The sequence below is a fragment of the Anastrepha ludens genome, chromosome X, assembly GCF_028408465.1.
Source record: "Anastrepha ludens isolate Willacy chromosome X, idAnaLude1.1, whole genome shotgun sequence".
NCBI classification, from domain to species: Eukaryota; Metazoa; Arthropoda; class Insecta; order Diptera; family Tephritidae; genus Anastrepha; species Anastrepha ludens.
In genome coordinates, this window is record NC_071503.1 from 66153627 (window position 1) to 66169031 (window position 15405).

The 15405-nt window shown below is 37.5% G+C and overlaps 1 protein-coding gene across 1 annotated transcript; it reads right to left on the reverse strand.

Annotated features, from left to right (window-relative positions):
- Positions 1-1752: 1752 nt before the first annotated feature.
- On the reverse strand, positions 1753-13499 carry LOC128870171 (uncharacterized protein DDB_G0283357-like). Its single transcript, XM_054112766.1, has 2 exons — positions 13101-13499; positions 1753-2730 (listed from the first exon to the last, which is right to left on the reverse strand). The coding sequence occupies exons 1-2, from the start codon at positions 13497-13499 to the stop codon at positions 1753-1755; spliced, it is 1377 nt and encodes a 458-aa protein (XP_053968741.1).
- Positions 13500-15405: the final 1906 nt, after the last annotated feature.

Below are 15405 nucleotides of genomic sequence, written 5' to 3' on the forward strand. Positions count from 1 at the left end.
GCGTGATCTATATTACTATACACTGTTCTGGGTATTCGACTTAAATAATAATAATAATTGGCGCGTACACTTCTGTTAGGTGTTTGGCCGAGCTCCTGTTGTTCCACAAATGGAGGGACCTACAGTTTCAGGCCGACTCCGAACGGCAGATATTTTTATGAGGAGCTTTTTCATGGCAGAAATACACTCGGAGGTTTGCCATTGCCTGGCGAGGGGCGACCGCTATTAGAAAATTGTTTTTTTTTTTTATTAATTTTGCTTTCTCCGAGATTCGAACCAACGACCTCTCTGTGAATTCCGAATGGTAATCACGCACCAACCCATTCGGCTACGGCGGCCGCGGGTATTCGACTTATGCATAATAAATAAAAAGCTTGTTTCTTTGGAGCTTAAATTAAAATTATTAATTTTTAATTGCTGCGTGATAACCCATGAATGTTTTCCTGTCCGATTATTATTAAAAAATGTTTTATTTCTTAGCTACAATTATTTGTGTGATCCCCGCCTCACCACGATCCCGCTACGCTTAATCTGTGTCTTGGTAATCTTAATCTTTGTTTTCACAAGTAGTTCGCCGTGGAATATGATCAGGTGCTTTTGACAATAAGAATCACTTGTACGAAAACAAACTCGATGTAAATATTGTTACTCCTGAAATTCTATCACCTTTAGTAGATTCGCCTTGGTCTTGGCTTTGCATTCTGTACATCGAGATATTGTAAATTGAATCGTTTGGCAGCCTCCAAAACGTTCGTTAGCTTCATACACGCGGTCTGAACGTTAACGCTGAGCAGCTCCGTATCGTTCCTGAATCCGAGAAAAGTTACGAATTATAGAATTCTTGTATATATATATCCAAAACCACATATTTTCAGTAACAGCATATATCAACTGAGGCTAACAACTATTCAAAATATAATTAATAAATTTCGTACTTAAATTACTCATTTGGACTCCCATTCACTATAGAAAGAATGTGGGTCATGTAATTTTGTTGGTGTTTGGGTGTTGAGGATGATTCAGATTCATCGAATCATTATTATGGGCGTGAACTTGCCATCAATCGACATTGTAAACCATTCCGGCGATCAATAATGTTTTCTTGAACAGTTTGAAGTCGGCCCGTCGTAATTTATTCAATTGTCTTTAGTAATTAGCTTTACGTCTGGCAGAAAGGCGTATGAACAAGAAAAATTGTTATATTTGTGGCGACCCTAATCTAAAAAAGAGCCGACAATCACCGGCTTAACCGAAAAATTCGATTGTTTATTGGGGTCGACAATCTCGAATTTGTTTTTCTAAGCCACTAGTACCTATAAACGAGCAAAGTAACTACTACTGGGGTTTTCGAAATCAAGATAATGGTCTCAAATGCTCAATAATAATGGTAATTGAAAATCGGTGCTTCAGGTGACAGGTTCTCAGATGCTCGGTTATTAAGAAGCAATCTACCGGTAAAAAATTAAAATTTAACTAGATTTGTGTTTTTTTATTTGTAATCTTTCGCCCATTACGAAATACTTTTTATAATGTCTGTGCAGATGGACTGACATAGGCTATAGGAAAGTATTATTTTTATACATAAGTAAAAGTTGACATGCTAAATACTTACCACTGAACTCCTATACACAAATACATATGCACATATTCATAAATACATATGCACATGTGTATGTACGTATGTGTGAGAGCAATATGCTACAATAAAGAACATCAAAAGCTTTTTTGTTGTTGCTTGCTTCCTTAATGCTCTTACTGCGTTTGATAGTTGCAAGAGAAAAGTCCATCGATACCATTATCACCAACACCTACTGCAACATCATCGAAACCATTTACGGTACCAATAATTTTATTGTTAACGCCGCCCACATCACCATCAATACCACTACTATTAAGATTGCATCCATTTATGCCATCACCGCTGTTGCTCGCCGCAATTATGGGACCAATATTCACAGCGGCAACGCCTCCGCTGGTAATGTTAATACTCCCAATAGCGGCCTTATTTCCAGCTGTTGCAAGCGTGTTCAGCTTCTTAATTGTGTCAATACCAATTAAAGCGTTGTTGGCTAGTAGCAGATCATTATTACTTGATATATAATTTTGTTGCTTTTTTAGTACTTTACTATTGCTACAAATATCGCCCAGACTCCTTTGGCTACCTTCGCAGATATTAATGCCATTACGATCGCCGTTATTTGAATTACTATCAAAATTATAGTTATTGTTGTTGCTGCTTTTCTTGTTAGTCATTTTAATATTATTATTAGAGTGACAATCATTCAGTTTTGCCGCATCTACTGATGCAGGCTCAGCAACTCCAGTTCCAACACCAAAAGTAGCACTCGGATGATTAAGGTAATCATTGTCGGTGCTGCCACAATTTGCATTACTCGCACCACTTAGGGCGCTGACAAAGTTATTACAGTGACTTTGACTGAGACTAATGTTATGAATTATGCGCGGTTTCTGCTTTTGTTGCTGTCTATTCAATTGTTGAGGACCCCCAGTACAACCAACTTGACCATTGTTATTGCTATTGTCGGCAGCACTTCCGGACGTCTGTGAATTGGAATTCGGCGATGACGACGGTTCATATTTGCGGGGACGGCCTCGCGATAAATGGCGTCGCTTAACAAACTCACTGTCGTCCACCATCCAAAAGGAGCCAAAGTCATCTTCATAGCGCACAAAGCATTTATGCAGCGAAAGATTTGTACGTATGGCATTCTGAATATATGAACATATGTATGCACGTACACGTACAATTCATTTGATTAAATGATTTATATTTAAAATTGTATTTCAAATTTTTGGTTCGAGTTTCAAATTTAAATGCATGAAATATATTTGCATATAATATTTATTTATGTCCGTATGTATATAGTTTTTGGTGATGCAGCGGACGTTGTCAATTATATTAATGACCATTTCATGACGTAGAAATAAAAAGAAATAAGAAATTTTAACATTAGAGTTATTTCAATTAACAAGTAAAAAATTACATTGTAAACATAATGTACATATTAGTATTTTTGAGTATATACATAAGTATGTATTACTTTAATTATTGTTAGTTGAAGAGGTTAAAAATTAAATTAAATTTTGGTTTTTGAAATAAATTGTTCAGCAAAAAGTTTCTGTAACAATACTACGACAACACCTAAGAGAAAAAGTAATATATTTATATAAAATACATACATTTACTGTATGCATTACATAATCTATTAATGTATGCATACACATAATGTATTAAATGAAAGTTTAAAACCACAGTTTTTTACATGTTAAGTGGTTGTAAAATATAATGCGAAGTAAAAATTAGCTGAATCATCACATTAAATTATGTTTTTCACACGTTTTTATGATGTTATAAAACTATTTTATAATATTTTAATAAAAGGACAATCAGAAAAACTGGGTTTGTAACATGCACAGGAATAACATATATATATGTATATATGTATATAGGTATGCCTGTAATGTGCGAGTAAACGCTGAAAATTGTTTGTTTTAGTTGGACATTGAATAGACCAAAAAATTATATATTGTATAATAATATGTATTTTATTTAATCATCTGTTTATAAAACTATGCTTATTTTAAAAAGGATTTATGTTGTGTTAATCATTTTACAGTTGTTAAAATATATATGTATATTGTATATATACATACATGTATATAATTAGCGCCTACATCATTTGTTGTTTGTTTGGCTGAGCTCCTCCTCCTACTTGTGGTGCACGTTTTGATGTTCCACAGATGCAGGGGCTTACAGCCTGGCAGCCTTAGTTGCAACATTGCTGCATGGCTGCAAGTCAAGTAAAATCATCATAAGCGATGATAGGTACAGAAATAAACAACACCGCCGTATTCGGAGTGAGTACAATAGTCATAAGGCTCACGTCAATAGTGATCACTGCAGGCAAATGATTTTTTGGCACCCAACATCAATACAAATAATCTAAGTGCTTCTAATTGGTTCTAGCAAGACAGTGCAATATGCCATAAAAATAGTCATACCATCTCTTTATTTTGGCGAAGATTTGGTGACCCATTTATATCTTGAAATTAGCCAGATAGTGCTGATCAAGTAGCTGTGATTAACGATTTGAAAGCCGTAGCCGAAATAAATAAGTAATAGCAATTTTAAAGATAGTAAAGACAAAATAATAAAGAAATTCATTATTGTATTTTATTTGAAACAATATAGGAACTCCTAAATTCTGACCGAATGTAATATGCCCGCGCACGTTTTAGTGAAGCTTTATTTGGGCCGGCTGTTGAGAGAGAAAGAAAAGCATTTTTGCTAAGGTATATTTCAACATACATATGTACGTATATACTACACACCTGGGCTTAAATTATTTATTTATCAGATGGACCAATTGAGATTTAGTCTTTACATATAAAAATGATCATAACATATACATAATATTTATGATGGTTCTATGGGAATGAAGTAGAGAGAAATACATGTGACATGTTTTGGGCGAAATTTAATAAGTTGTTATCAACACCACACAATATGGTAATGAGTGTAGTTTTGCGTTCTGGATGAGGGTTTCGATAAATAATGCAATGTAAGCGCTTTTTCTATAAAATATCTAGGATATTTTGCGGCATATTTATAAGATCGCAATTAATCGCTTTTATCATTGGTATAGTTCCGTAGTTTATAAAGGTTTTATGATAGAAGATATCTCCGTAAGTTTGTTTAGAGCACATCGGAGATCAATTTTGTTGTATTTAAACCATTCAGTTAATTGATAATTAAGTACATTGTGATCTGACATTATATTTATTTGAATTGTTCTTCGTCGTACCCTAATAGGGAACTTTGTTGGTATCAATTATTAAAACCTTTGCCATTAGGATTAGTATATGGATATTTCCACAGATAATTACCAATCCGCCACGACTCTGTTTAGCTGTAACGAAGCACTTACCTATTGATGTAGCCCGAGCATTTCCGAATCCATTCGTCAATCAGCTGAAGCGGTCGTATTAATAAGGTCAATCCATTTATGGGACAACATCATGTCGTATACCACAAATCGGAGAAGTATAGTATGTAGCTCGGCCAAGCAGCCAGCAAAGAATGTACGCGCCAATAATATACAAAATAAAAATTAAAAATATGAAAATACGAGAATTGGTTCATATTAGTTTTAATGCGTTTTCATGCATTAAATACACTTTTAGTCATAGTGTTGGTAGATTTATAACAGATTTCTATAAATATAATTTGACATTTGCTAAAATTTTGTTCTGAAAAACGTTTATGGTGCATGCATATTTAAAATATTTAAAACAAATTTTTAATCAAACACCTTTAGTTGATGTCGATTAATTTCTGTGAGTACAATATGTAATGTACCAGGTGTGTTCAAAAAGTATATAAGTATAAAAGTTACGTATACTCGATTTTTGATTTTTTTGTGGCGATATGTTGATACTCATGTCTTTCACTCATGCCGACGAGTTCAGCCATTTTGAATGTTCTGTTAATTGTTGACAGCTGCTTTGCTTGATTTTTACCTTCCTTGATTTTTACCTATTCAAAAGATGGATCAAAGAACCTGCATCAAATTTTGTGTGAAAAACGAAATTAAGTGCGCGGCTGCATCCCGAATGTTGACTGTGTCATACAGAGAAGCTACTTTGAACCAAAGCAACGTTTATCGGTGCTACAAAATGTTCTCAGAAGGCCGAGAAGATGTGAACGACGAAAAGCGCGCCGGACGCCCGAGCACTTCAACAACAGACGAAAAAATTTATGAAGTGAAGAATAGGTATTGGCCAATCATCGAATCACCGTTAGAGAAGTTGCTGAGGACCTAGACATATCCGATTTTTTTCAATGACTTGGGCATGAGACGGGTCGCCGCAAAATTCGTACCAAAACTGCTCAATTACGACCAAAACCAGCATCGCATGAACATTGCTAATGAGATGTTGGACTCTGTCCGCGACGACCCAAATTTGCTCCAGAGCGTCATAACTGGTGACGTATCGTGGGTTTATGGTTATGACGTGGAAACCAAAGCTCAATCATCTTAATGGAAGTTGCCGCACGAACCAAGACCGAAGAAAGCGCACCAAGTTCAGTAGAATGTAAAAGTTTTGCTTACCGTTTTCTTCGATTGCAGGTAAAACGGTCAATAAGGAATATTACCTGCAAGTAATTTGCGCGAAGCAATCCGCCAGAAACGCCCGGTTTTGTTAAAAATGATAACGCCCCTGCTCACAAATCGTTGCTTGTGCGCGACTTTTTGGCCAAAAACAATACACTATTGATGCCACAGCCACCGTATTCCCCAGATCTTGCCCCCTGTGACTTTTTTTGTTCCCGAAACTGAAGACGCCGATGAAAGGACGACGATAAGACGGCATCGAAGGAGGAGCTGAACAAGATAAAAAAAATGATTTTTTGAAGTGCTTCGAAGATTGGAAAAAACGTGCGCACAGGGCGATTACTTTGAAGGGGACAAAATAGATATTAATGAATATTTAAATAATTTTTGAAAAAACACAAAACTCGCGATACTTTTTAAACACACCTATATATAATTATACTTCATTGAAAAAATTTGGGAAACTTATTTATCGCTTAAATAACTCCCGTTGAGGAGTTTTATGTTGTCCAAATTTTAACGCAATGAAAAATTATCACTTCTATATTCGATATCTTAACAATTTTTTGTTAGTATTTTGTGTGTGGAGCTTAGTCGAGTAGGTTTGTCCAATATGATAATCTTCGTCTTGGGGTCGGTGCCACTAAGTATCAAATGGTAGAAGAGAATATAATTTACAATAAAAGTTGCCCCTCGCTGAGTTCATTTCAACTATGAAAAAGACTTCTCATAAAATCCGTTTTCAGAGAAAGCATTAAAATACTAAATATTGTATAATTGGGGTTAGAAAAAATTATTACTAACAAAATCCTCACTTGGGTATCTAAATATTCCTTAAGATCTGAGTACCCATTCTTAGTGTATATTATAAATTGGAACGATTAGTGTTAATTAATATTTACTAAATCCAAATTCAAGACAAAAGACAAGGGAAAATCCGAATGCCAAATTGAAAGAAAAGTGATATTAATAATAAATTAACATGCGGTTTGTATGCACCAAAATTATATTCTAAAACAATGTCATTTGTTACGATTTTCAGTCAAATTCGAAAATATAAAATTATTTTTGTTTGAAAATCTATAAAGTCATTTATTCTTTTAAAAGTAGTTCAATTAACAGCATGCTTCTGTAGTAACGAAAAGAGTATTTTTGAAACAGTTTATTATTAAGTAATTAAACTTAGGACCGAAATATTATAAACATAATAATTAGTGGTTTAACAAAATGTCTGAAACAATACAGACATGTTCTATACAAAAAAGTTCAACAATTTTATGAAGGTAAAGCTTGTAATAATAAACTATTTTTCACATCAACTTTTGAATTCTGCATTCAGAACTAGTGGACCAAATAGAAGTACATATATATGTGTACAATTTGACGCATTTAAGTAAAGTTAAGGTAGCTGTCCTAAAGGACATTTAGACATGTAAAATAATAATACAAAGAGTAAAGGACAATGAATGACAAAATATGCTCTTATCGGTTGTCATAAAAATTCCGAGAAAAAAGATGCCATATAAAGTAGTCTTAGGCCCACCTGCCCATGAGCAGCCGATAGGTAGTCAAAGGAACTACTAAACTTGCTTGAAGATACCATCTTGAAGATGCATCAACCAAACAATACCCTACAATATCACAGTTAACCTTATCAGGCATTTGCCCTCTATTCTTGTAAGTACAGTTAGTGATGCTATAGTCTAAATTATCTCAGACTACCAGAATAAATATTTGGGTGAAAAAAATTGACTAACACTAAAGCCAACATTTTAGTTAAAACGTTCTACTTGTGGCGGCCGCTGTAGCCGAATGGGTTGGTGCGTGACTGCCATTTGGAAATATGTGCATGAAACGCCAAAACGTTTTTTTCTAACAGCTGTCGCCCCTTGGCAGGAAATGGCAAACATCCGAGTGCATATAGTATGCATATACAATATAATATATCCTTTTAAGTTCATCACATGTTACCAATACATACACTGGTTGGTTTCCTAAAAAGGAACATGGAACAACAATTCTAATTTTTTAACTAAAAATCAATTTTTTATAAAAAATAACAGTTTACTTGTTAAATCGTCCTTTTTTATAACAAACTTTCGCAATTAAAATTATAAACTCTTTCGAGACTCTTCATTTCTGAATGAGAAAATGTATGAAATGGTAATTTTTATTCGAATAATTCTGTGTATTGTTAATAAAATATTTATTATTTTCGTACATCTAGTAAACAGAATTGGAGGATGGTTCCATGTGTAGAAGTCCGCGCAAGTGGGGAAAGTTACTGATCGCCATTCACTAGGGAATGGCCAGGACGATGCTTCTTCATATGGTTCAAGCAGCTCACAACGGCCGGGATTAGCCCAAGTATCCTCTGGGTAGCTTCCGAACACCCATTCGGGAGTGAGCTAACGTGAGAAGGGGAAACATTCCAGGATAGCTGGTTGTGCGTTGGGTTTGGGACCCGCCACTTAAAAATCCCCCCAATGAAAAGTTTAAAAAAGCCTCGGATGAGACCTCCCTATACTGATGACGACCACTGCAAACTAAATAAGGATTACGATTTGAGGGCATGGACCTGGAATGTCCGGCCCTCAATGGGGAAGGTGCCACTGCCCGGCTGTTTGATGTCCTCGTGAGAGTAAATGCTGACATCACTACCATCCACGAGATGCGATGGACGGGACAAGACAAGAAAAGAGTTGGACCTTGTGACGTTTACTACAGCTGTCATGTAAAGGAGCGCAAATTCGGTGCTGGATTTGTTGTGGGAGAGAGACTTCGTCGCCAAGTACTGTCGTTCACTCCGGTGGACGAGCGTCTCGCAACAATCCGCATCAAAGCCAGTTTTTTCAAACATATCGCTAACTTGCGCCCACGCCCTGACGGAAGAGAAGGACGATGCGACCAAAGATTCCTTCTATGAGCGCTAGGAACGTTCCTATGAGCGTTGCCCCCGCCACGACATAAAAATCGTGCTTGGCGACCTCAACGCCAGGGGGGGCAAGGAGGGAATTTTTTGGCCCACAGTCGGAAAATTCAGCCTGCACAACGAAACATCCGGTAACGGACAGAGGCTGATCGACTTCGCCGGGGCCCGAAACATGGTAGTCTGCAGCACCAGATTCAGCATAAAAAGATTCACCAAGCCACGTGGCTGTCTCCTGATCGAAAAACACGAAACCAGATCGATCATGTTGTGATAGATGGAAGACACGCTTCTAGTGTATTAGATGTATGTACGATCCGAGGACCCATCATCGACTCGGATCACTACCTTGTTGCAGCCAAACTGCGCACCCGCCTCTGTGCAGCAAAAAACGTACATCTACCTACGCAAAGAATGTTCGGCATCGAAAAGCTGCAATCACAACAGACAGCCAGAAGATTCGCCACTCGACTCTCACTCCTGCTCTCAGAGAGTACTGCCCAACAAACCGGCATGCACAAGCAATGGAGCAACATTTCTTGTTCTCTACGTACCGCCGCCGAAGAAGAAATCGGATACCGGCGAGCCCGAGAAAACAATTGGGTCGACGAGGAATGTAATGCTGCCGCAGAAAGAAAGGATGCCACCTATAGAGCCACGCTGTGATCGGGCGCAACGCGAGCCATGTGGGATCGCTACAGAGAGCTAAAAAAGGAAGGAGACGTATTATCCGACAGAAGAAACGAGAGGCCGAAATACGTGAGTGCGAGGAGCTTGAGATGCTGGCCAATAGGAACAACGGCCGAAAATTCTACCAGAAAGTTCGGCGGCTTACAAAAGATTTTAAGGCCGGGGCGTTTTCCTGTAAGAACAAAGACGGCGATCTGGTGACTGGCGTACAGAACAATCTTAAATTATAGAGGGAACGCTTCTCGAACCTGTTTAATAGTGATAGCTGCGCATGTCACAGAGAATGTGTAGATCCCGATACCCCAATCGTTGACGACGGAATTGTCGTTCCGCTACCCGATCATGACGAGGTGAGAATAGCGATAACGCGGCTAAAAAACAACAAAACCGCGGGCGCCGACGGACTGCCGGCTGAGCTATTCAAACATGGCGGCGAGGAGCTGGTAAGGTGCATGCATCAGCTCCTATGCAAAATATGGTCGGTTGAAAGCATGCCTGCCGATTGGAATTTAAGTGTGCTCTGCCCAACCCATAAGAAGGGCGATCCTGCAATTTGTGTCAATTACCGCGGGATTAGTCTTCTAAATATCGCCTATAAGGTTCTAGCGAGCGTATTGAGTGAAAGGCTGAAGCCCACCGTCAACCAACTGATTGGACCTTATCAGTGTGGCTTTAGACCTGGAAAGTCTACCATCGACCAAATATACCCAATACGCCAAATCTTGGAAAATATCCATGAAAGGAGAATCTACACACACCATCTTTTCGTCGATTTCAAAGCTGCATTCGACAGTACGGAGTTACTTGTATGCCGCGATGTCTGAATTTGGTATCCCCGCAAAACTAATACGGCTATGAAAGATGACGTTGCTCAACACCAGCAGCGCCGTCAGAATTGGGAAGGACCTCTCCGAGCCGTTTGATACCAAACGAGGTTTCAAACAGGGTGACTCGCTGTCGTGTGACTTCTGTAACCTGATGTTGGAGAGCATCGTACGAGCCGCTCAGGCACAATATTTTATAAGAGCGTACAATTGGTGGCGTATGCCGATGATATTGACATTATAGGCCTTAACAACCGCGCTGTTAGTTCTGCCTTCTCCAAACTGGATAAAGAGGCAAAGCGAATGGGTTTGGTGGTGAACGCGGACAAAACGAAGTACTTCCTGTCTTCAAACAAACAGTCGGCGCACTCGCGTATCGGCACCCACGTCACTGTAGACAGTTATAATTTCGAGGTTGTAAAAGACTTCGTTTATTTAGGAACAGGCATTAACACCGATAACAATGTCAGCCTTGAAATCCAACGTAGAATCTCTCTTGCCAACAAGTGCTACTTTGGACTAAGTAGGCAACTGAGCAGTAAAGTCCTCTCTCGACGAACAAAACTAACACTCTACAAGACTCTCATCATGCCCGTCCTGACGTATGGCGCAGAAGCTTGGACGATGTCAACATCCGATGAAGCGACGCTTGGAGTGTTCGAGAGAAAGATTCTGCGTAAGATTTTTGGACCTTTGCACGTTGGCAACGGCGAATATCGCAAACGATGGAACGATGAGATGTATGAGCTTTACGACGACATAGACATAGCGCAGCGAATAAAGATCCAGCGGCTACGTTGGCTGGGTCATGTCGTCCGAATGGATACAAACGCTCCGGCTCTGAAAGTATTTGATGCGGTACCAGCTGGTGGTAGCAGAGGAAGAGGAAGGCCTCCTCTGCGTTGGAAAGATCAGGTGGAGAAGGACTTGGCTTCACTTGGTGTGTCCAACTGGCGCCGGTTAGCACGAGAAAGAAACGACTGGCGCGCTTTGTTAAACTCGGCCAAAATCGCGTAAGCGGTTGTAGCGCCAATTAAGAAGAAGAAGAAGTAATCAGAATTAAAGCAGAATTCTCTGATAAATGAGAAATCTGTGTAATTATTGGAAAAATATTCTATATTTGTATATGAGAAATAATTTGTAGAATTAGGTAGAGGATCTGAATTATTGAACAAGGGATGTAGCGAAGGGACACTTCCAGGACATGGTTACATCAGACTGATTTCACATCGTCAATCGATGTGCATACTTATTTTCCGAAACGCCTTTGAAAAATTATCGAAATGCAACATTAATAAAGTTCAAGCTTTATTTACCATTGGTGTTTTAAAAATGGAAAATTCCTTTAACTTTTGTGCTGACTAAAATTAGAAAATTGGCGCGTACACTTTTGTTAAGTGTTTAGCCGAGCTCCTCCCTCTATTTTTGGCGTGCGTCTTGATGTTGCTTCACACACGGAGCGACCCACAGTTTTAAGCGAGCTTTTTCATAGCAGAAATACAATCCGATGTTTGCCTTTGCTTGCCGAGGGGCGATCGTTGTTGGAAAAAATTCTTTCTATCATTTGGCTGCTTCATGCACGAAGATTCGAACCTAAGCGCTCCCGAATGGTCACGCACCAACGGCGGCCTTCCGCCTACTAGTCATATACAAATTTATTTATTAATTTATGTTGAAAAGAGTAGGCACATGGCTAATATAAGCTTCTCCAGTATTAAGTATATTATTTCTTGGTACACTCATTAAATTTTCTAGCAGAATACTTATAACGGTATTTTCTTATTATATTATTGACAAAAGAGTTATTGCATCTACAGACAAAATCTATAATAAATACAATCTACATATGCCATTTCGCAGCTCTGCATAAAAAACGATTTAAACACCACACCATATACATACGTTTTTAAAGTGAGCTTTACTCTCACTGGCTGCTTGTAAACAAAGGACATTTGCTAAGACTCGGAATCTCCCAGATTGGCTATAGTCATAGGAGGGCACAGAGCTCTAAATTTTAAGTACACCGATCATTACATATACATCACTATTATTATTCATTTAGTAGAACCAAATTGAAATTTGAAATTCACTATCACAAATTACGTAGTGGTAGTGAAAACCTTGATTTAGTGCACTATGTCCAACCTTGGCATTAGTTCAGAACATATGGATTTTCATGCAGTGCTTATCCAAACATATGTTAATATTTATATGCGTATATATAAAAACATTTTAGAATGCAACTTTTGTTATATAGAAAAAGAGTTATCAAAAATTCGAAACGTAATGGATATAGGAAATTTTAAATGATAGAAGCAAATGGAAGAAATACAAATTATCAAGATTGAAAATTTTTTTTGTTTCTTAAAAAAGTAAGCCGGGAAAATATAAAATACACGATGAATAACTTTGCTGTTCTGACGAAAAATATATCCCAAGTTGATAGGCTAGTTAAGATAGCGAAATTTGCGGTTCATAGGACAGGGCAAGGAAAAACAAGGTGCTCTGACATTTTCGCACGTACCCATAACCCAACGTTATTGCGCTATTGGACATCGCAGCAGAAATACCGCTACCAACGCTGCCATTGAAATCGGTTATATCAGCCAAATTGCTATTGCTGCTTTCATTACTGGTGCCACCATTAACGCCGCAACCGGAAACGCTATTGCTACACCTACCGTTATTGGTAGCGCTGCCGGTGACGGTTGTCGACATCACAGCTGCAGTTGCCGCTGCCGCAGCCGCCGCTACTGCGGCGGTTGTACGTTGTGGTCGTCGTTTGTAGAATTCGATCTCATCTACCGTCCAAACAGCGCCTTTGACGTTCTCAACACGCATGAAGCATTTATGCAGTGACAAATTGTGCCTCACAGCATTCTTTGGGTGTACATATTTGGGTGTGGTGTTGTGGTACATGTGTGAGCACATGTACGGTATGTATATATATATGTGTATAGTTATTATTATATTTTAGCCGTAAAGATGTAAAATAAATACATTAATACATAAGTAATACATATAGTATTTGTACTCAATCTTTTTACGGGCATGTGTGCATATATGTATGTACAAGCGAGCATTGATGTGGTATTTACTTTTTTTAAGCCCATATTAATTACACAGGCCAACAACCAAAAAACTTTTTCATTAATTTTAAATAAGGTTTTAAGGTTTTTTTATGCTGAAAGCGAATATGACCTTGAAAATGCTCCAGCACGTCAGGATTTTTGGCAATTTGAGGTTAAAAAGTCAAAAAATGCAGATTTTGGCCATTTTTTAATTTTTTTTTGGGCAAGGTAAATTTTTTTTTTAATTTTCCCGGCATCGCAAAGTACTAGTCTTCAGCTTTAAAATGCATTTTTTTAAATATTTTTACGATTGATATAAAAAAAGTTATTCTATTTTGAATTGGAGACTTTTAGATATGCAAATTCAACCTTTCTAACTCTCTAACGCCCCTGTAAAGGGCGAATTCAAAATAGAATAACTTTTTTTATATCAATCGTAAAAATATTTAAAAAAATGCATTTTAAAGCTGAAGACTAGTACTTTGCGATGCCGTTGTGGTAAATTAAAAAAAACTTTACCTTGCCCAAAAAAAAATTTTAAAAATGGCCAAAATCTGCATTTTTAGACTTTTTAACCTCAAATTGCAAAAAAACCTGACGTGCTGGAGCATTTTCAAGGTCATATTCGTTGTCAGCATAAAAAAACCTTCAAGAAACACCCATAGCCGTTTTAAAAGCTGTAAAAAAGCGAGATTTTGTTGGCCTGTGTTATTGGTCGTGGATTAATCTATTTGAGGAATCGTAAGCCAGCCATGCAGGTATATATAAGTACATATTGCACTCCTTTATATACTAACAATAAGTTGAGGCATCACGTTAACACCTCAATGTAGTTGCGTATAAGTTTAAACTATCTAACAACGAGTCTTTGTTAAAAAGCTTAGGGACTTCATTTTTCTGAACCCAACTCTTAATTGGAGCCTGCACTGTTATTAATTGGACTGTCTGAAGGAAGCAATCGCTTCCGCCAGGCCCCGTGCAAATATATTTGCTCGTTGGAAGCTTGTAAAAAACAGCTGTTCCATTTTTTTGTCAATAGGAACGAGGGTTTCCATTAGAGATCCCTAAATAACTAATTAAAATGGCAATCAGTCGAACAAAACGGTATATATTTGAACCAAATCGAGCATTTCAGCCGTTGTCAAAAAGTAAAGCAATTATTCGAGAAAATTTTCTAACTGTTAAAAATTAATCGAAGTACAGGTAGAAAGCTCGGAGAGAGCAGAAAATTTTTTAGACTACTTGATAAATAAATGGCTTAAACAGGCCGCGACAAATCGAGGAGGGGTAAAAATCACCAAATTTGAAAAATGACAGAAAATTCCAAACAATTGCGCTATTAAAAGCCCGACGCACTCCATGAAAAATTTATTAGCAACTCGATGTACTGTTACTGGACGTACAGCCAATACAAAATATCGAACATTTTTTTATCATCATTTTCGACGTTATTACTTTGTAAAAATATTTTATAAAAACACTTATTTTTTTTTTTACTCTCTTATAAGTCGGGATTCATTTTGTCCAAAACTATCCTATGAAAAAAATCTTTGTACAAAAATTGGTCTGAAACATTTATATATGCAGAACTTTTAAATCAGTAAAAAAAGAGCACTTGAAAAACTTATTGTTAGATTATATATGCAGGTATGAAACTACTTAACTTCTAAAGTACAGAAGTCTAGAAATGATAATTCTTAATGAGGAATCACCAACCTCACTCGAGAGCTGAAATTGGAGGATCGACTACGGAT

Coding starts and splice junctions, on each gene's coding strand:
- LOC128870171 (XM_054112766.1), bottom strand. CDS start 13,499: ATGTACCACAACACCACACCCAAATATGTACACCCAAAGAATGCTGTG. Junction 2,731..13,100: donor TAACGTTGGGTTATGGGTAC/GTGCGAAAATGT, acceptor TCATATATTCAG/AATGCCATACGTACAAATCT.